We start from the raw sequence: 21,710 nt of genomic DNA on the forward strand, positions 1-21,710 counted from the left end.
AAATACTACAACAATAAATACTACAAGGGTCGTATTTGTTCAATCAAAGGTTGAGGGTGGTGTATCACACGTGGCACAGCTACAGCCTTGAAGAGGATGAAGTGGTGGAGAGTTTCACTGACCACATGAGAAGCAGGGGTGTTATGTTTTTCAATACCATGAAGGATGCTATCTCGACATCAAATATTTGTGTGGGCAAACACTACTTCAGTGTTCACAAATCGAAATCATCCACTTTGTGTGCATGCCAGTGGATTGCCTGATAAAAACAGCAGTGCGACTCATTCGTCAAAACATTTCTCCACTGTTTCACTTGTCAGCAAAAGCTCCATTGGGTTGCTTTAAATCTTGCATACTATCTCATAGGTCCTCAGAGATGCAGTATACTCTGGAATTTATAGTTGAATAATTTAATATTTAACTGAAATATCTAACCTTATGTTAAACCAATTAATTTCAGCACAATATTTAGGATATCGTGGACAGATTGCTTGGTCTGACTGTGAAGTCTCACAATATAAGACTATGCCTTGGTACATTGGCATAACATTATTCACAATAGGAAGATAGAGCTTGAAAACTGCAATATGACATTTTCCTTTGTCAGTGTTCCCACTGCAAGTATGGGATACTTTGCTGTTGCAGTAGAACATTTTTTAGTAGAACACTATATTCTCTTGTGCTTTCGTCACCATTGCCACCAAAGTCTCATCCACAGTTTCATAGTCATGGTCGCTGTCCACATCTGCTGCAACGTCACTCAGCGGCACTGGGGGAAAAGAGGGGTATGGTTTATCAATTAGTAATATTCTATATTTGCAATATTCTATATTTTTCTTACTGTCTACGAATCCAATGACAAGACAAAAACAAACAATTAATTGATCCTACTGACAAGCTTCAGCTGTGAGGACAAAGCTTGATGTAGCATACTCCTTTGTATCATAGAGCTCAAAAAAACAATAAAAACACTTAAATGAGCCACAATGTTTCACTGGGTGACATGTTTCTTTATATGCACTGTCCTGGTGCCATAAATACTTACTAGAGCACTAAATGTGTATTAATCCACAGATGAAAATAGTCCCAAACAAATGCACTATTTGCTCTTGCTTGCTAAAAACTACACTGCCCCTCTGTTTTAACAAGTTACTTAGCCTTTTTTTAATTACATATATTTTTGACCTGTTTTTAAAATTTACATCTTAAATTGGAACAAATGGGCTTAGGAGCGACTGCCAGAGACAGGGAGGGGAAGTTAGAAAGTACTGTTAGTTTTGGTCTTTTCATGGGACTTGTTGACAATAATAGAAATATAGAATAACATCAGAATTATCCTTTAGGTGTTGCCAGTATGGCTGAAACCTGTGTGATACAGTCTGCAGAATAAGCCTCACCTTTTTTCTTAGACTCTTTCCTTTCCACATAAGTGTTTGGCAGAGCCTTGCCTGAGTTCATTTCAGCCGCTGACAGCTTTCGGGGTACAACTGGTGGAGGTTGATCATCTAAGATAGGCTGTATAATAAGAGGAATAAACATTGACTTCTATTACACATATGACTTCTTTACCACAGCGCAAAGAGGAAACATTTTGTATTTGCAAAGAAATTTCCTGAAAGTCATATTATGTGAAAATGTTTTTTTCTAAGACAGTGGTCACACTGTGGTGTGCTTTACGGAGGAACTTGAGAGACATGACAAGAACACATGTTCTAAATAGCTCTGGGGAATATAATACATGCATGAAAGACCATACTTACTGGAGGTGGAGGAGCTGGGGGCCTTCTTTTGTTATTCAAAGTCAAATCGGAAAACTCTTTGGTTGGGACACTTTTCTCTGCTCGATGTTTGGACTTGTCTGCCTTGGATGATTTCTTTGAGGGTTTTGATGATGATTTTTTGCAAGAAGATTTTGAAGATGACAGATTTCGCTTTGGTGGTCGAGGTGGAGGAGCTGCATCTGAGTTATCCTGTTTGCGAAATTCATAAAAGAACGTGTCTGTCACCTCAGTAACCCTGTCCACGTGGCATTTAGGTGGTTGACAGCTGGGCCATGGCAGGGGGTCCTTGGTAAAAGAGACAGACATAGAAAGCCACTGGGTTGGGATCTCGAAACAGTGGTCTGGCCTGTGTGGAAGGCTAGCCTGGATGGTGGGCTCTAACATAACCCCCTCTATTCTGAGACATGCAAACCCAAATAGTGGATCAGTCTCAAGTTCAGGATCACGGCTCACCACTTTTACATCCAGCGGCAAACTAAAGTCCTTACCCAAGTCCCTGAGTCTGTACTTCTTGTTGTCAGTGAGTACCTCTACAAAGTGACCCTGCATGTACAGAGGCAGAAAAATCTCCCCTCTCTCATCCTCCTGCTTGACCTCCTCTTCATCATCGTCATCATCATCCCCATCATCTAGCTCTTGGAGACGCTGACACAAAAGAGCCTCAACGGACTGCTTCTCTCCCTTGCTGCTTTTACAAGGCAAGTCCATCCTTTCGCAGCGAACAACCTCCAGCTGTTCCCCCACACTGAGGGCCGGCAGGCCCTCCTCCTCAACTTCTTCACAGTTCCTTGTTACACTGACTTTCAGACCTGGTGCTTGGGTTGAAGCAACATACAGCTCGTACACTGAATTAAACTCTCTTGGCCGCCTCCGAAATCGTCCACCATATTGCTGAGATACCAGGAAATACTGCTGTGCCTTTCGGCTCTTCGGGCTGGATAACAAAATCATGGCCGAGGTTCCTGTCTTGTGGAAAACCAGGTGGCTGCTCTGGTTAAGTTCTGGCAGCCAGCTGCACTTGAACAGAGAGCGGGTCTCTGGGCTTTCCAATATCTCCACTACGGCAGGGAAGGATTCATCTGGCTGGGAAAGGACCTCTGTCAGACTGAGCGGTGCCACAAAATTCACATCCTTACACAGCTCAGTGACATCAACCACATCCACCTCTAAGCTGGACGGAAACTTCAACACATTCTTCCGCACTGCACAAGATTAGAGAAACTGTGTTAAATTAAATCAACTGAAACCAGAGTACAGTCTGCTTTATAGGTGATGGAAGTATTCAGAATCTTTACTAGAAACAAAAGTACTTCTAAACTGGGGGAAAAAAACACAATATATCCACAAAATGTTAATAAATGCTACTCAACAGATAAACAATGCATGTAAATGTGTAAAAAGAATAGGCTTTATGTGTGTAAGATGCATATAACTTAAACTGTAAATGAAAATGAAAAAGTAGATTATTCTCACAGTTCATGATGGCAAGGACCTGGTATACTGGACTGAGGACAAGGGGCCGTTCAAACTTGGTGGTGTTGATGAAGTGAAACCTTCGACTACGCAGGAAGGGCGAGGACATGATCTCCCACAGAGTGAAGCACTCCTCGCTCTCACACTCAATGAACTCCCCTTGGGAGGAAAGTGGAATACACACTTCCGCAGAGGATTCCTGTTGTCCTTGAACATGGCAGCGCACCTGATCCTCCTTGCCCTCACACCGCTCAATGGAGAGCACTGTCAAAGCCCTCCCGGCCCCCAGTGTGAAATCGCCTAAGGTCATCTTGGAGCGGCTGGTGAAAGTGAAAGGGAGGCAGGATTCCAGGCCCACAGGCCTCAGGCTCATCATCTCCTCGACTGTACTGTACGGCATCTCCTCTGGAACAACCTTGAAGAAACCTGAGAAACAGCAACAAGTGTCAGTGGTCAGCAACAAAACAAAATTGCCTGTTCTCAGGAGAATCCTTCAGACCAACCTGTGTGGTTGATGGGCAGCTCAAACTTGTCATTGTTGCTGATGTCTTCACAGCAAACTGATAGGAGCTCAATGCCAATGACCTTTATTAGATCCCCAGTAGAAAAGCACACTTCACTCCCTGAAATTTCATATATAGAGCCTGAAACAGAAAGTGAGACATAGAGCAAAGGAACAAAAAAAACAAGATCAACATTCAGCATTGGGCAGATATAGCAAGCATAAATAACAGGTTTTCTTATTTTTCTTAACTGGGACAAATATGTACTCTAATATGAAATATTTCGAATTACCAATTATGAATAATGCAAACTTTTCAACTAAACAAATGCTCACTGTCTTATTTGGCTACAATAACATGTGATTTGGGGTTAAGAAAAGAAGGAAACATTTACTATATAGATATAAGTGCATGCAATAGATACAAACAGAAACAATACAGAAATCCAGGCACATTGCGATATGTAGCGACCTAATCTCTTCAAATAATCTCTAAACTTTTCAGTTTTGTCCTCATCTACAATCACAATTTCAGTTCACAATGAATAAAACAATAAACGGCCTACCTTGGAAATACACTCCAGAGCAAACTTGTAGAATTTTTGGCAGACAAGTGTTGTCCAACGATGCAATGAATTGCTGAAGAGGCAAAGCAGTCGTGCCTGCCATCGCTGCTGCCTCAGTGTGCTGCAATCAAAAATGAAGGCAGACAGCAAATGACAAGAGCAGCATAAAAGGGGGTGCTTTCTCAGTCAAAAACCACAAAAGCGAATGAGGAAGTTACAGGAGCTGTTTGCACAATGCTTGCATTCACAGACGGAGGCCAAATAGTATGGCTTACAACTTGTCATATTGTGAAGTTGTGAAAGAAACTATCTGAGTTATTAATTGATTGCAACATAAAGCTTTACTTTGCTATCACTCAAAGAAAACAGACCAATACACTCTAAGATGTATACCTTTATAAGGACATGTGTCAACATGTGCATAATGTGTGGGAACTGCAAATACTGCATTGTGCACACATAACATTCCTAAGGGATAACATACTCCACTTTCAAATGGACAAAATAAATTATTTTTAAAGTTTGTTAAAAGCTCTAAAAGATACTGTTGTTAATTTCTTCTTCATTCCCCAGATGTAGGCGATGATCCGATGATGGAAGGAAACTCCGCTGATACTGACTTTTCACATAATATTCTTTATTTGCATCAAAGATCAGGATCAACAGGCACGCGCATCTTAACCTGGACAGCACCCGTAGCCAAATCAGTACTGCTGCCTCGAACACTGTTCAAGCTCGTCTTTTATACCTTTAGACATACATGGGGTCCTACTACAACACACAAGTCTGTAAACTTCCGTTCCCCATCTAGGGGTCAGGAAAAGAGACCTCTCAGACCTTTCACGTACCTTAACCTCTCAGAGATAACCTTTCACATACCAAGACCTCTCCTAAACAACAATAAATCTTATCTTTATGGGCCCCAACATCTGCTAGTTGTTTACCTGGAACATTGCATACGTGGCAACTTTGTACTGCATATAATTTTACGAAAAGACTACTTTTATGATTAGTATCAAATAATACACATCAATACAAAACCCCTTATCTGGTGTTTGCATGTCAAGCAGACAACTTGGTGGCCTGGCCAAACATAATATTTTTACACCATTTCACAACAGTGTGGACAGTTTACACAAGTCCGAATAGAAAATCTCCCCCAGTCTGTCACATAGTGCTGATGCCAAAACACAACAATAATGGTTAATACTTGACAGGAAGGACAGACATGTTTCACCCAGTCAAGCTGGAAAAGGGTTCCCTTAGCTTTAGGGAAACCACCCCTCTCTCCAAATATATCCTGGTCCCAGTGCCCTTCAAAGCCCTTAACACATCCTTCATCCCGGGAATTTAACCTCTGTTGATTCAAACTACCTCAGACATATAGTTTAGACACACAAAAAGACAGCACCTTCACTTCCTTCCGTAGAACAAACTAAGCATCCTCCCACCTCTGTGACATGATGAGGAAGCCCCTCACAGCATCTGACAAAACCCACAACACTTTCCAAATGAACCACACAACAGTCCCAAGATTAGCCTGATCTATTGGTTGAAGCTCTTGAGCCCCCCCCCCTTTCCATGACCCAACTTGGTGATGCCACTTCTTATCAGACACTACCTTGACAAAACACTTTACCTCATTAGGTGCAAGGCCCTTGTAACAAATAAACATCTGAGAAACCTGTGCCGTTAAGGTTCTCAAACCAGCTCTCTACAACATTAATCAGATACATTTCAAAAGTATTTTTCTGCAGCACATGGCTATTTTGAGTCAGAAATCAAGGATCTGAGGGCCCCTAGTGGTTCTTAAAAGAATTCAAAGTTGTTCTTCACTGTAATTCCCTTCACTTCATGTTAGCACAATGACAGTATGAGCATGATGATTTTGCCCAGTTTCATTTTAAGTTATTGACATAATATATTTTATGAAATTGATTTGGTGGTCTAATTTGGATGTAACGTTTTGGTTTTGTAAGACTTCAACTCCCAACAGCCCAAAGTGACGTTTACCCAACATGCATCTCGGCTTTGAGAAGATGAGGCAAGATGGCGACTAAAATAAGCAAAGAGAGTCCCCCACCTTTTGATTGTCCAACATGGTGAGAAAATGCACATGCGAATGTTGCAACTGTTTGTTTGTAATGCAATATCAGATGCAAATGAGCAAAACAACGTTAATTCATTTATATAATTCACCTTTACTCAAAGAGAGGCTTATAGTGACTGTAGCTAACGTTAGCAACTAGCTAAGCGAGCTAGCAAGCTAACCCGTTAACGCTGCCATTGATTTATAAACGGCGTTGGGTGTTTTATTCGTTTTTTGAAGAAAAGATGCTTCATATGTTTAATTTTAAGAGTTTCAGTTATGGACATAAGGAGTTCAGTGATATATAAGAGTGCATTTTATTATTTCTAGCCCTTGTATTGAGCTGTGATAGCATTGCTCTTGCAATAAATGACGACCGCAATAAATGTTTCCATTAGCTGACAGTAGAGGTCCAAGCACTCGTTTTTATTAATACATATTGAAGCACGACAAGACAAATAAAGCTAGGATCTTCATTTATCTCTTGCAATGATCAATTTTGCCCAAATGTCTGGTAAGTTGACTGTTTAAATGTTTAAAACGTTCACCTACTGTTTTCTTTCAGGGCAGGCAAGCCGCCCCCAGGGCTCCATCTAGACGTGATGAAGGGAGACAAACTGATGGAGGTAACAGGAAGTTTGGAAATATTACTTCAGGACACGGTGGCCCATCAGCTTAACATTATTTTTTACTCATGCTAAAGCATGTAATGTATAGTATTGTGGGAGGTGGGTTGGTTGAATGCACCAGATACGAGCCTGACAGTCGCTTTGTCCCAGATGTGTTGCACACTGGGGTTTTCTATGGCTGCATGGCTTCAAACGGTGCGAGAGCAGCATTAACCCTGAGATTTAAGCTTTTCAGTGGGAAGCATCACTGTTAAGTTATGGCTCAGGGGCACAGACACGTGACAAACTTTTTGCAGACCTTTTCACCAGTTGTTTTAAATGACCATGATTCACTGAAACTGTCTCTCCCTGTAGAAACTGATCATAGATGAAAAGAAGTACTATTTGTTTGGGAGGAACCCCGACTGGTGTGACTTCACCATCGACCATCAGTCATGTTCACGTGTCCACGCTGCCTTGGTCTACCACAAACACCTGAAAAGGGTCTTTCTCATAGACCTCAACAGCAGTAAGACATCATACTTGTATACTCATTATATATTTAGAACCCGTGTCCAGAAAAGTTTGACATACTAATGGGCGAAAAATGAATAAAACTGCAAAGAAATATTTTTACTGGCCACAATTACAATGAATTGGCAACTACTTCGATAATCATTTCAGTTATTTTCCAAGAAAAAATGCTAAATGTTATGTGGTTCCAGCTTTGTTGTCATATATTGCTGTAAATGTAATATCTTTGGGTTTTGGACTGTTGGTCAGACAAAACAAGCAATTTGAATATTTGACTTTTTTCTTTGGGAAATTTTGATGGATGGAATTTATGCTTTGATTGGTTCACATAAATATCTATAGAAGTATTTCTTCTTTTAATATTGCTCCATCTCGCAGGCTTAGAGTGACAGCAACACATGCATCACCACCAGGACTGAATCACATTTCACTTCCATAACAATTTAACATCCAAAAACTATGAATAATCTGTCCTAACATATGCAAACCTCCTTATTTGACTGTCACCGTTTTAGCACACGGTACTTTCCTCGGACACATCCGGCTGGAGGCACACAAGCCTCAGCAGGTTCCCATAGACTCTACAATATCTTTTGGGGCCTCAACACGGACCTACACCATCAGAGAGAAACCCCAAACCCAAGGCACCGCTGGCACAGGAGACAGTAAGACAGGAGAGGATGAGGAGCTGAAAGGACTGCTTGGGCTTCCAGAGGAAGAGACAGAGCTGGAGGTACATTTAAATTAATATTTTATGTTCTAAAACATGAACTATAAAAGATAAATAAAATGCATTTATCTTGTGTCTTAATTATCACCTATTTTAGCCAAAAATTGCAGTTTTAGGGAGACTGCTAATAGTCCTTTTTAATTATTCTTATGTTTGTTATTCATGTGTTCAAGTGTAACTTTTTGTTTTAATCGCCACATATCATCGATCGTATGAGTAGTATTAACACAAAATGCACTGTCCAAACTGTGAGGAACATAACATTAACGTAAGAGCTACTGATTAAATTACCTGTTTATGTTTATTGCCTGTTCATTAACAAGTAGTTATGTTTACTTGTCCCTTAGTTTTATTATGCTATCTGTTATTGCCCTGCTCAGTCTGGTGTATTGTATTGTGTTGTAAAGTAGTAATACCTTTATCAGTGCAGCCACATGCACACATTTTCTCTTGCTGTCTGTATCCTGCCAGAACCTGACAGAGTTCAACACAGCTCACAACAAGCGCATCTCCCTACTGACCATTGAGGAGGGCAACCTGGAAATCCAGAGACCTAAGAGGAAACGGAGGAACTCCAGGGTTACCTTCAATGAGGAGGACTCCATCATTAACCCAGGTACAAATCAAAGTGAAGATGGCATTGAAGAAAACACAAAGAAACACTCGCACCTTGAAACAACTATGTCGTTTTTACCGACAATGCTAAACTGTAGCATTATTTTTAAATAGTCCTGTTGTAAATAAAAAGATTCTTGTGTGAAAATCTTACAGCATGTACATGAGAAGGAAATAACTTTTTAAGTTTACTCTTAAACCAAGTTTACGCTTGGCTTGAATATATTTAACATATATAAATATATTAAGGATTTTGCAATGAGGGACCTGTCATGCTGTAAATATATAACCAAGCTATATCACTGATCAGATACATGTATGTCTACTTTTCATGAGAAGAAATGCACTCAGCAATAAATTGTAACACTTTACTGTACTTTAAATACTTGCAGAGGATATAGACCCCTCAGTGGGACGCTTTAGAAATATGGTGCAGACTGCTGTCATCCCCATCAAGGTAAGCTTTGGTTTTGTTATTTAAAAATGTCTGATTCAGTTGATACATTTCATTGACGAGCAGGAGCAGTTGGGTCATTAACAGTGCCATGTTTCAGCAAAAATAATAACTGGTCCTGTGTAGCTCACTGGTTGAGCATGGCACCAGTATTCTCAGAATGAGTGGTTCTAATCTGTTTCGTTTAAAAAGTGGTGACCTAAGAGTGTTGTATAACACGCTAATTTTCAGTGGGTTATATAAATGATCTGTGAAGATACTAAATGTGTATTGAGAGGGGCTAAAGGTATGGCTTGTGAAGTTAATACTTTGTCATCCCTGCTGCAGAAACGCAGGTCAGAGGGCCAAAACACTCTGGGTCTTGATGACCTGACTTCAAAACGCATCCACGGCTACAGCTTGGGTGGCGGTCTCTATGGGGACTTGCCTCCCACCAGTCATGAGAACCAGCCAACAGGAGCACCAGGAAGTGCTGCTATGCAGGGAGGGCTTCCTCTGCCCTTCCCCAATCCAGCACCAGAGGTGGACCTGGCCCCAGAGGCTCCCCAGCCCCCTGTCACTCTCAACCCCACCCCTGTCACAGCCCCCTACCTACCAGAGACCCACAACGAACCACGTAAAAAGAAGTATGCCAAAGAAGCTTGGCCGGGCAAGAAACCCACCCCTTCACTACTCATCTAACCGGTTTCTTAAAGCTGCTGACTCTCAGGTTACCAGCAGATGCATCAGGGACTGTGACCTGGCAGAAGTGGAGTCATTCACTTTTCAATTTTCTTTTTTATTTGTTCACCATCACTCATCATCATCATCATCACAAAAAGGCCACACAATTTCCCTGTGGACTGTCACAAGATATCATCTACATTACTAAGTCAGCAGTTAATAAGTTGGCCAGAAACAGAATCTTGTCGACTGCAAACAAAATTAACATACATTTACAAGCCTTGGCAGTGAGCATTTGAGCCTCAGAGTGGCAGTTAGGCTACATGGATATGATTTGCCATTGTGTTTATGTTTTTGATGAGTTGGATGTTAAGTTTGATTTTTTTTTTTTCTACTAAAAACGTTTCAACATGTTTTTTTCACTCCTTGGGTATTTTGATAATGCTGTTAAACAAATGACAAAAGTACTTTTATATTAGATATTTTACTGTGAGAAGTCAGGAAAGCCAGAGAATCCAGACATGAAGTCAATTTCTATCAAAAACAGGGCTGCTTTTTATTTTGACAACCTATTGATATAATGTGATTAAATGTTTTACTCTCTGAAACATTTCCATTACATGTGTTAGACTGATATGACATCAACTGAAGTATCTTGTATTTGTCCTATAAACCACTAGATGGTGACTGCACAGAGTTTTCAGTGAGGATTGGCTGCAGACTAGCAGGCACCATTGTTTATGGCCTGTTGCACTAATCTTAACCTAATCCAAAATCAATATGTGGCATCCCATGAAAGTGGTGCTGCAAGCTTCTAGTTGTTCATTTGAATCCTCCTGCAGATAAAAGCCAGTTGCCCCGTCATATTTATCATTTGGCTTTTTCCAGTATATTGAGTTTTAAATGGTTTGTCTGCCATTTTCCCAGCACCAGTATACAGTAAATACAAAGACTTTACAGTTTTCTATGTTCGCAATTAAATGGACTGTTAAGTAGTGACAGAATATAGCAGAATTGGAATGGCAGCACAGTAACAAATACCAACTTTGCGGCAAGATAAAAAAGAAAGGTTTGGATTTAGTATGTTTTAATGGTCATGTAGCGCGTTAACAACTTTCACATGCAACAGAGTACAGTGAAGTTCATACAGTATACTGTTCATATTTTGTTTGCCCTAAACTGACTTGAGACATAGGAACAGTGTCTTTGCACAGTAGCAGAAAAACAGTTAGTCGTGTCAAACATGTAATGAACTGGTGGAACACAGTGTAATGGTTTATACAGAGTGTAGTCCAAGTGTAAAGGTCCCATGAAATGCTAATATTACTTTTTATGGGCATTTTTGCTCTTATTCAAAAGTGGACAGTAGAGAGGTGACAGGAAATAGTAGAGCGAGAGGAAGTGACCTGCAACAAAAGTGCTCATCTGAAATCAGACCCAGGATATTGTGGTCACAGTATACCTCTTTATATTTCCTTTGGAAATAAGTTATTATGGGGACATTAGACTGAAAAGTATAATTAATGTAAACAAAGGAGCTAGTACGATAGAATCACACGTTGTATCAGTTAACTGATACAACATGCAGAAAGATCGAATGACCTTAATGGTTTGATTTAAGTTGTATCCTTTGGTCACTACAAAAATTGCACTGATGTCCAGGAAGGAGCTGTTTTCTAGGAAGTTCATTGGCGATTTCATGGGATCTTCAAATGAGTGAAAGGTTGGAGATTAGAGATCAAAGACAGACAAAGTGTTTCACGTTTACAAACTGTGCTGGTGACTTCTTGTCCTTGTGGGCATGTGGATTTTGTAATCATATGACTGTAAATAAAAAATGAATTACTTTTGACCCCCTAACTCTCTATAGTGATTTCAGCTGTGATTAAAGAATATTTCTTGCTCTGATATTAACTACCTGTATTCCAAATTTATACCTGATGAAAGGTCCTATAAAGGCAAGTAATTTGATGCTAAGCAAACAGCATAGACTGAGGACAAAGGTGATCCAGTGTATTTAGAGCCTATTGTATTGCACACTGCACCTTCCTACAATTTTTTTGTGACCAGAAGTCTCAGGAGTACTTTGGACCTGGTTCAAATCATGTGGCACAGACAAATAATTGTCATGATAGCTCAAAAGTGAATCTTCGCACAGTGGAAGTAAACTTTGTTAAAGTTCAACAAACACAGTGTCAAGACATTTCTTATTTTTTTACTAACTGATTTGGTGCAAATGTCCTACTAGAAAATGCATAAATGTCTCAACTGTTTCAGTGCAAGGAAATGGATTATAAAATACAAATGCAACTTCTTTTTCAGCAAGTAAGTCCCTCCAAAACATATTCAGACACTAAATAAAACACTGCACTTCATCATTTAATCATTATCTCTTCTATGTCATTGTAAAGACTTAGTAAAGTATTAGAAATTAAGTTACTTAAACTCCTTGAAATTTTCCCTAACTAAATTATTTTCCAGGTTTACAGCATTCCTGAAGTTTTTTCCCTTTACACTTCTGGATCTACTGGTTTGATCTTGATGTGGATGCCGTTGAGTGAGCGAAGCACCAGTCTAGGAATTATCTTGGGTTTCCAAGTTGGGTCCTCTGTCAGTTGGTACCTCTTCAGTGTCAGGGCTGTCGCCACTTTCAACTCATTCATGGCAAAGTTCTGACCAATGCAGTTTCTGAGTGAGAAAAACATAAAAACTAGCAACATTAGGAATATGATGATAAATTTAATGCTGTTAAGCAATAACATAAGAGGACAGCAACATGAGAGTAGTGAATTTCATTTTTTTCACTTGGAAGGAAAACAACAAGGGTTGTTTTATGGTCAAAGAAATCAAATCAACAGTCAGTACCGGAATTATTATTATTTTTGAATGTGGACTGACATAATATTAGAATAGAGTGGACAAAAGATAAGGCAATAGCCCTGCAGTAATGTACATGTGCCGACTGTTTTTCTAAGTGTGTTTGTTAGGCATACGATAACAAATAACTAAACCTTAGTCAAGTACTGTACATTCACTGATGAGATTCATATTATACTGGAGAATAATGCACATTATCATACAGCTTTTCAAGCCTGACATCCTACTATTTAATTATTTTTATATATTTCATTAAGTATTTCCATTTGGGGTTTTAAATTGGATCAATCCTTGATTGCACCTTACCTCTTGTTTACTCTGACCCCAAAAGAAACCTAATAGGTTTTTTATTGTGTGGGCGAAAAGTGGGGCTGGTGCTAGGTCACACATCGACATACTGCAGATTTTTGTCTGATAAATTAAGCAAGTAGATGTAACTGTGACTTGGTCACTGAGAGCCTCTCCCAAGCTCTCAGTGACCAAGTCACACAGTACCAAGTGTGGACAAACCTTGGGCCAGCAGAGAAGGGCACAAATGCATGAGGTGACCTCCTGGAAGCATTCTCCGGTTGGAAACGCAGTGGGTCAAAGACCTATGTTGACACAACATGCAAAAAACAAATTTCAGTGTGGCGTGAATCACACCTTTTCTTCATCTGTCCATGGAGAATTGAATGAGTTTATTTTCTCATTCACACCCGTAATAGAGTGAGTGAATAAACAATGTCAGCTCCTAGGTGTTTGTGATATGCAAGCCAGCTAACTAACCAGGGCACTCCAGGTTACTTACTATTACTTGACACATTTTATGTGAAAGCAGGGTGCTGTGCCAGCACAGCAAAGAGGGATCATATTTTTACCTTGTGAGTGGGCATAGGTAAGCTTTCACTTCACAAAGATTTGCTTAGAATGAAATCATCTTAACTTACATCAGGGTTTTCCCAGACAGCTGCATTCCTGTGAATCCCATACACACTTGTTCCAACATTAAAACCTACAAATTAGGAAAAAAGGTTGTGTTACAGTTTAGGAGAGTGCAGGGACTAGACCCATACAAAGTGTATGAATACAAAAAGACCAAACATTAATATATTTAAGTGTGAGACACATTAGTGTAAAGCTGCCACTACCATTTAACCCATGAATGAGCAACAATCATTGACTATTGGGTCAATCATTGACTACTGACCAGGGTTTGGCTACAAACCCACAGAACTTTGGGAAAATGTGTATGAAATGATGCAGAAGCATTTGGAATATTTCCATTTGATAGAATGGATGTGAATAATTCACTGAGTGTAAATGTAACATAAGCTTAATTTACACTAGCCGATACAGAATATACCTTAAAGCTACTTAAGTGGAAACAAAAGGGTTAGGACGTGGGTTAGGGTTAGGTTAAAAGGTAAATATGTTCCGTATGTTGTGCAAGACTGACTTTGTTAAACAAAAACTATGGAAAAACAATTTTATATGGATACAAGTTAATGTTTTATCTTTTACCAGTGTGGTAAAAGTTATTATGCATACACAGTGTGGGTCTTATCTACATGAACTTTCCAATGACAAACAACAAACCTGCTGGTAAAGTCCTTCCATCAAAAAAGGTCATGGGTTTGGTGGTTTTTCTGGACATTCCTGGAACCGGAGGGTATAGACGGAGGGATTCTTTTATGCACATTGTAGTGTATGGAATTTTACTCAGATCCTCCCTTAAAATAAGATATATACACGGTGTTAGTTGTCAATATTCTAAACAATGAAGTAATATCATAAAGCTCACCTAAACCAGCTGTTGTGGCACTTATTTGCATTGCATGTGGCAATGTTTTCAACACGCAAGCCTACCATTCCATGGTGTCCTTGCCATCCAGGGCTTGAATGATCTCATCCCTGCAAATCTTCTGGTGTTCTGGGTGACAGGCCAGACAGTAGAGGATGAAAGAGATGCCGCTGGCTGTGGTGTCGTGGCCCTCAAACATGAAGGTGTCCACTTCTGCTCGTATATCTTCATCTGACAAACCCTGCTGCTTCTCATCCTGAAAGGGAGATACAAAAACACTCTAAAAAATTTAAATAAACAAGATATATACGTACTATTTGTTAAAGTGCCACTACTACTACAGTGCTACTACTATGACCACTACTACAATATGATAAAAATAGTCACTATCTACTTTATCCACTTTACTATCTACTGCTTTTGCTGTGAAACACTTAAAACAATACTGTCCGTAACAATAAAACCACAATAAATTAACATAAAATACACAATGGCAGAATGGAAGATAATGGCAATCAGGTTGGAAATCATGGAGATAACACGTCTGCCTACTCCTTCACCAGGTCAAAGGTGAAGTTAGCAGTGACAAGGCGACTTTTCAAACAAGGAGAAAACTGGTAAAAACTGGAAATCAGGCGCTCAAAGCCAAAACCAGTGTGTTTGGATAGAGGAGATTCATTTAGCATACCGTTATGTATTTTTGGGTGGGAAGCAGCAATGATGTACCATGCTATACTTGAGTTACAGAGGTGTTACTGGGTAGCTTATTATGTCTTACTGAGAATATTTGCACAACAACAGTTGATGGAAATTAGAGTTAGTTAGTTTACATTTTCTAAAATGTTACTAACATTTAGATGGAAACATGCCAAAGGTCAGCCTATGAATGGGTTGGAATGACTTAATGCAATCTATTTCTCTAGCTAAATGCTGCATGACAAGATAACTGACCTAAGAAAATGTTATTCTGCCTCTTAAGCTCATATTTAAGGTGAGTAAAGCTGGTGGAGCACTACATAAACCTGAGCACTGTGCTCGACAACAAACTTCTTTTCCTCTGGGTGTTTAACGTTTGTCCTGATATTTTGACTTTGTTTTATTGACAAATGTCTTATCTTTTGGTCTGGTAAGAAAATACTAATACAGACCATTATGTCAGCAAGAAAGTTGAGACGAGTCTTCTTATGGAAGTTCACAGCAAGCAGAAGCTTTGGAAGAAAGTTCTTTGGAACTCGAAAGAATTTGAGTTTGCCTTTGGGCTGCTACTCAAGAGTGCCACATAAGAGGACAAAACACCTGACTGTTGCCTTTGTATCAGTGGCCATTGAGATGCTGAACATGAGATAGTGTATGCACATTAAAAGCAGCCTTCTGTCTTTCCTTTTGCACTAGGATTTTGCCACTTGCATATGACATTTGCACATTACGCCAAATATTCAGGTTTTATGCATGACCTTTTTACTGTTTATCTGTGTCATTGTTTTATTGACTTAAAGGTTTGTGTCATTACCAGTGTCATTACATTGAGAAAAATAGAAAATGTCAAATTTTCTGAAATCAGTAGATTGGAGTCGATATCATATAACATACTCTTGCAAAGAGAAGGATGTCCAGAAAGTCCAAGTTTCTCTTGGCCTGTATGCGGTCCAGCTCCTTCTCTTCCTTTAGTGCTTCTTTTCTCTTTCTTATGACTTCCTCTTCAAAAGACAAGATAATGGATGAGTATTTGCATACTAACTCTTTAAACACAGCAACGAGTAAAATATCAACCATATGTACTGAAGGCTCAGTGTATTGGTGCATTATATTGCAAATTGATCACATCCAGTATGATTGATATAGTTTCAGATTGTCATGAATCTAATTATGTGTTCAGATCTTACCTGTATGGCTGTGAGTCACCCTGCATGCTTTTCTGTATCTGTAGCCATGTGGGCTGAGATAGAAAATGAGGTCATTGTGGTATGGAAACGTCCTGAACCGCAGGTTAATGAGATGACTGAGCTCATACACTGCTTTGATGTATCCATTTGTTCCACTGAAATGAGAACATAGGCATCAAAAGCTAAACTAAATGTCCTCTACTCACAATTACTGAAGCAGTAAACAACTGGGAATGTAGAACTAAAACTGTGAATGCCAAGAAAAGGTTTGTATGGACTCACCTCTCGGTTTGACAGTTGCTGTTGTAGCTGAAGGCACACTTCAAGATGCTGTCCAGTGTCATAAGGCTCACGTGTTCAAACAATTCAAAGGACTCATTGGTGTTTGCATAACTTTCCCATTTGTCCTGGAAACAGTGAGAGAACAGATGTGACATCTCTGCAGGAGATGGAAAAAAACTCCAACTCACTCAGCTAGACCGACTTTGACACAAAATGTGTCATCTCGACAGCCGAAACCTATATGTTTTTAACATTACTTCACCATGATGGTCTTTATTTACTTATTATGAATTGAGATTTACACAAATCATTTACATACCAACATAGTTTTAGTAGAATCTGACATCAGCTTTACGTATGGTTTCAAAACATCATAATGGAAACCTGGGGTCAGGAGCCTTCTATGCCGAAACCACTTCTGACCTTTTGACACCAATAAGCCGTCCCCTGAAGACAGCGTGTGTGAGTAAAGCAGTTAAACAAACAACCCTGTACTAAGCCAAAATGTGCTGTAGGAGAAAGGTAAAACAGTCTTACCAATCCAAGATTCAATAAACCTATATGCAATATCATCTTTGGGCTCTGTTAGGAAACAAACAAAGAAAGATTTTGTTACACTGACCTTGCCCTTCCTTTGACCTGGTTGTAAAAATGTAGCTAATGATCCTGTAGGAGATCATATAAAGCAACTGACTACAATGTTATAATGGTGTGTCATGTCAGTAGATAAAAGTAAAAGAAATCATTGCTCACACACCTGTTGATGCCAGGATGGTTTTCACATAATCTGGATGGTGAATGTTGAGGAAACAAACAAAAGGACCAAACCACATTGGGAAAGCATAAGGGTACTGCTGTCCCCATTTCACTATCTTGTCCAAGTCTTCCCCATCTTGTTTAAACTGAAAGAAAAATTCAAACACAGGAAGCTTGACCAAACCTTTCAGCCCTGTAGCCTGCATGCTTTGTAATTCCTTTATGTATGAATTAATCACTTGGGAGGAAGTGTGTTTGTGTATTATAAATATGTTTTACTTAAGTTATTGGCCTATGAAAGCTATAAAGCCCAACAGTATGAGAAAGTGGTGTATATTAAATGATGACGCTGGTCTAGGCAGAGGTAATTTCAACTATTGTCACATATACTGTGTATTCAATTATTTATTTTTTTAAATCAGGGACAGCACACATCAATGATGTAAATAACTATAGCTGGCTGATAAATATAGTGGACTAAAAAGAACAATATTCCCCACTGAAATGTAGTGGAGTAGTAGTATAAATGGAAATACTGGAAGTGGTAGCTACCTCATAATCGTACTTAATAACTTGTTACAGTCCAACACTGCTTTGTGCTCATTCATTTCATCCCAACGGCTCGTAATATACATTGTGTAGGCTATGGCTGCGTAAATTAACCGTTACACAAAGTTGCAGTTGCAGCGACGTTACTGAGCGCTCATACATGAATCACCTCGAGAACATGTCCAAAAAGCCAGTGTCCCGGTGGTCCTGGAAAAACTTCGGTGTTTCGAAACGCCTCTCTTCTTTTGACGAGGAAAATGTTTACTTTGTAGACGACGGTGATGAAACAAAGCAGAGCAAACAAGTGATGCATCTGAGGCCAGCCCAACTGAAACCTCGTGAAAGCCTCAGTTAACTCCATTCCGATGATGCCTCTGTCTCGCTGGGGTAAAAACTCTGAACACAACAAATGGTGACCCACTTGATAGTGTTACAGTGAGGTGCATAGCAAACTCTCAAATTGGCTATGACGCAATCGCCGGTGACGCAGTCATAGGTGGGCGGCGATCCTGCCCAGGTCTGTCTATCAGAAACTGTTTATTGCCAAGTAACATACATTACAAGGAATTTGCCGTGGTCTGATGGTGCTACAATTTTTTAAACATGTAATCTGACAGACAACAAACATGTAAAAATATAAAGGAAAATAGATAAATAGTAAATAGGTAAATAAGTGTCCAGTAGGGGGTGGGTGCGTTAATGTAACGCAGGGGGGACAGGGGCGTTAATATAACGTATAACGTGTGTGTGTTGGGGGGGGGGCATGTTCGCCAGGTTGACTGCAGAGGGGAAAAATGTTTTTGTGGCGGGAGGTTTTGGTCCTGATGGACCGCAGCCTCCTGCCAGAGTGGAGGGGGTCAAACAAATTGTGTCTGGGGTGGGAGGGGTCAGCAGCGATCTTCCCTGCTCTCTTCATGGACCTGGAGGAGTACAGGTCCTGAAGAGATGGGAGGTTGCAGCCAATCACCCTCTCTGCAGAGCGGATGATACGCTGCAGTCTGCGTCTGTCCTTGGTGGAGGCAGCAGCGTACCAGACAGTGATGGAGGAGGTGAGGATGGACTCTATGATGGCAGTGTAGAAGTGAACCAACATTGTTTGTGGCAGGTTAAACTTCCTCAGCTGCCTCAGGAAGTACATCCTCTGTTGGGCTTTCTTGATGAGGGAGTTGATGTTCAGCTCCCACCGGAGGTCCTGGCTGATGATGGAGCCCAGGAAACGGAAGGACTCCACAGTGTCCACTGGAGAGTCACACAGGGTGATGGGGGCGGGTGGGGCTGCACTCTTCCTAAAGTCTACAACCATCTCCACTGTCTTTGAAGCGTTAAACTCCAGGTTGTTGTTGTTGCACCAGGTCACCAGATGGTCAATCTCCCACCTGTAGGCAGACTCATCCTCACCGGAGATGAGTCCGATGAGGGTGGTGTCGTCCGCGAACTTCAGGAGCTTGAGGGACTGGTGACTGGAGGTGCAGCTGTTGGTGTACAGGGAGAAGAGTAGAGGAGAAAGAACGCAGCCTTGAGGGGAGCCGGTGCTGATCGTCCTCGAGTCTGAGACGTATTTTCCAAGCTTCACGTGCTGCTTCCTTTCAGACAGGAAATCTGTGATCCACCTGCAGGTGGGGTCAGGCACGTTAAGCTAGGAAAGCTTGTCCTGAAGAAGAGCCGGGACGATCGTGTTGAAGGCAGAGCTGAAGTCCACAAACAGGAGTGTGGACTGTGGGGGGCAGCTGTGGTGGTAAAAGGTGTGAGAGTTCAGCCCCAGGTGATAGACAACATAAATCAGGTCTATCAAATGATAGACAGACCTGGTTTATGTTGAAACTGTTGTAAAGAGGTGTTGATCCAACTGTATGATCATTTTGGAGGCACTCATGTTAAGATTTGTCCAGATCCAAGAATGTGCAACAAGTCAAAATGATGTCATCAAAACTTTAAAGAGGTCATGAATGAATGAAGAAACCATATTAAAATTGGTGATTAAAAAGTCCTACGCATTAGTTAGCTTGTTGTGTTTATGTGACTCACATCTGATTGATGATATTGTTCATGTCATGTGCATTTTTCCATTGTTGCATTTTCCACATGCTGGGCTTGTAATCAGTGTCTGCTCTCTGTTAACCTAAATAATCTTTGAACTTTCAGAGTAGGCTGCTCAAATACACCTCTAAGACAGTAAGCTTGTCGCTGCAAGAAACTCCAGTAAAGTTTAAGTTTGGCAGGTAAGTAAATTGTATTAACAGCACAATTACAGTTTTTGTTTTACTCAAACAATTTACAAATGATGTCATAGATGTATAAACAGCATAAATTAGAATACATAAACAGCAGTGAGTACAAACCGTTTGACACCTTTATATGAGAAATTAGATTTGTTACTTATGCACATACTGTATCTCAACACCTATGCTAATGCAAAAAAAAAGAAAACTCAGAAAAACAGCGTGGGTGACAGCCACAGTAAATTTCCTCTGCATTGGCTGTTGGACCACTTCCGATGTGTCAACCTGAATTTAGTTGTTACGCTCAATCTAAAACCTTCTGATGTGATGCAGAGCGTCTGATCTGTGTTTTGATGAGCAGTAATAGTGTAACCACTGAGTAGGTGTTGCTATCTGTTCAGTATTGTCTTTATGTCTGCAGAGACGTGAGTGCCTCAAGCATGATGCAAAAAGGCTTTACTTTTCTTCTGATTATTTGGAACTCATGCCCTTTTGCCTCAGGAAACAGTAAGTAATTGATTAAATCATTGATATTTCACTGTATTTAAATTACTATTTTGAGAAGTAACTGTTGTCTGGCAATACATTATTCATATTTTACGTTTTACTATTAGTGTATAACTGAAAACTTATATTTCAGCGGCCACAAATCACCTTCAGTTCTTGCTGGGATGTCAAGCTGTGATACCATGTCAACATTACAGAAATGACTCAAATTCTTTCCGATGGTTTTACAAGAAAGATGAACGTAGTGACACGATCCAGATACTTTTTCAAGATAAGACTGGACGAGAACTCTATTGGCAGCTCTTTCGTCCCAGAATGAGGGTTCTGAGCATTCGTTCCTTGGTCATTGATCATTTCAGAGAGGATGATCAAGGCCTTTACTGGTGTAAAAATTGTTTTCAAGACCATTGTCAGAATGAACAGCTCACAGTCTTCAGTGTGAAGAAAGGTCAGAAATTGTTCTCTTAAAACTGAAAATATAAAGTACTCAACTGCTTTGTGTATCCAGGTCTATACATTTGCCAAAGCCCATCTCCTATTGAAACAAACAATATCTTTTTTTTCCAGAAATTGTGAAAGAAACTCATAAGACATTCTACATTAATGCTGGAAGCAATTTTACTCATGCATGTCCGGGTGAATTGACTGACTTAAAATGGACTTTTGAAGCAAGTGACATGACTGCACATAGGAACTCAATACAAGGGCCAGAATCATATAGTGTGACTTCCAACAAGTCTATATCCATTATAAATGTAGAAAGAGCAAATGCTGGGAAATATACCTGCTGGACAAGTGGATGTGATGGACACATGCAGAAGCTACTTATTATCAACTTG

At 40.1% G+C, this 21,710-nt stretch overlaps 3 protein-coding genes across 3 annotated transcripts; 1 reads left to right on the top strand and 2 right to left on the bottom strand.

Annotated features, from left to right (window-relative positions):
• Positions 1-656: 656 nt before the first annotated feature.
• themis2 (thymocyte selection associated family member 2) lies at positions 657-4,425 on the bottom strand. Its single transcript, XM_070912458.1, has 6 exons — positions 4,323-4,425; positions 3,758-3,898; positions 3,255-3,680; positions 1,761-2,983; positions 1,398-1,515; positions 657-769 (listed from the first exon to the last, which is right to left on the bottom strand). The coding sequence occupies exons 1-6, from the start codon at positions 4,423-4,425 to the stop codon at positions 657-659; spliced, it is 2,124 nt and encodes a 707-aa protein (XP_070768559.1).
• Positions 4,426-6,371: 1,946 nt separating this feature from the next.
• On the top strand, positions 6,372-11,888 carry ppp1r8b (protein phosphatase 1, regulatory subunit 8b). The gene is made up of 7 exons (XM_070911681.1): positions 6,372-6,424; positions 6,977-7,037; positions 7,395-7,548; positions 8,069-8,286; positions 8,755-8,899; positions 9,291-9,355; positions 9,680-11,888. Exons 1-7 carry the CDS (start codon positions 6,372-6,374, stop codon positions 10,031-10,033), a joined length of 1,050 nt encoding a protein of 349 aa, XP_070767782.1. The 3' UTR covers positions 10,034-11,888.
• A 637-nt stretch (positions 11,889-12,525) lies between these two features.
• On the bottom strand, positions 12,526-18,506 carry cyp4t8 (cytochrome P450, family 4, subfamily T, polypeptide 8). Its single transcript, XM_070911592.1, has 12 exons — positions 18,315-18,506; positions 17,598-17,742; positions 17,378-17,422; positions 17,160-17,287; positions 16,841-16,965; positions 16,559-16,713; positions 16,266-16,372; positions 14,741-14,931; positions 14,471-14,604; positions 13,822-13,886; positions 13,403-13,485; positions 12,526-12,703 (listed from the first exon to the last, which is right to left on the bottom strand). Exons 1-12 carry the CDS (start codon positions 18,504-18,506, stop codon positions 12,526-12,528), a joined length of 1,548 nt encoding a protein of 515 aa, XP_070767693.1.
• Between the last annotated feature and the right edge of the window lie 3,204 nt (positions 18,507-21,710).

This window comes from Enoplosus armatus, chromosome 9, assembly GCF_043641665.1.
Source record: "Enoplosus armatus isolate fEnoArm2 chromosome 9, fEnoArm2.hap1, whole genome shotgun sequence".
NCBI lineage: Eukaryota > Metazoa > Chordata > Actinopteri > Centrarchiformes > Enoplosidae > Enoplosus > Enoplosus armatus.

What these genes read in the sequence shown, in the direction of transcription:
- cyp4t8 (XM_070911592.1), bottom strand. Translation starts at nt 18,506, where the DNA reads ATGGAGTTAACTGAGGCTTTCACGAGGTTTCAGTTGGGCTGGCCTCAG. An exon ending in TTTTTGGACATGTTCTCGAG is followed by an intron (nt 17,743 to 18,314) that starts GTGATTCATGTA and finishes TTTTTCTTTCAG; the next exon opens with TTTAAACAAGATGGGGAAGA. An exon ending in ATTCTACTAAAACTATGTTG is followed by an intron (nt 16,966 to 17,159) that starts GTATGTAAATGA and finishes CACTGTTTCCAG; the next exon opens with GACAAATGGGAAAGTTATGC.
- ppp1r8b (XM_070911681.1), top strand. Translation starts at nt 6,372, where the DNA reads ATGGCGACTAAAATAAGCAAAGAGAGTCCCCCACCTTTTGATTGTCCA. An exon ending in AGGGAGACAAACTGATGGAG is followed by an intron (nt 7,038 to 7,394) that starts GTAACAGGAAGT and finishes CTCTCCCTGTAG; the next exon opens with AAACTGATCATAGATGAAAA. An exon ending in CTGCTGTCATCCCCATCAAG is followed by an intron (nt 9,356 to 9,679) that starts GTAAGCTTTGGT and finishes TCCCTGCTGCAG; the next exon opens with AAACGCAGGTCAGAGGGCCA.
- themis2 (XM_070912458.1), bottom strand. Translation starts at nt 4,425, where the DNA reads ATGGCAGGCACGACTGCTTTGCCTCTTCAGCAATTCATTGCATCGTTG. An exon ending in CTCTGGAGTGTATTTCCAAG is followed by an intron (nt 3,899 to 4,322) that starts GTAGGCCGTTTA and finishes TTTCTGTTTCAG; the next exon opens with GCTCTATATATGAAATTTCA. An exon ending in CCCCAGCTCCTCCACCTCCA is followed by an intron (nt 1,516 to 1,760) that starts GTAAGTATGGTC and finishes CTTATTATACAG; the next exon opens with CCTATCTTAGATGATCAACC.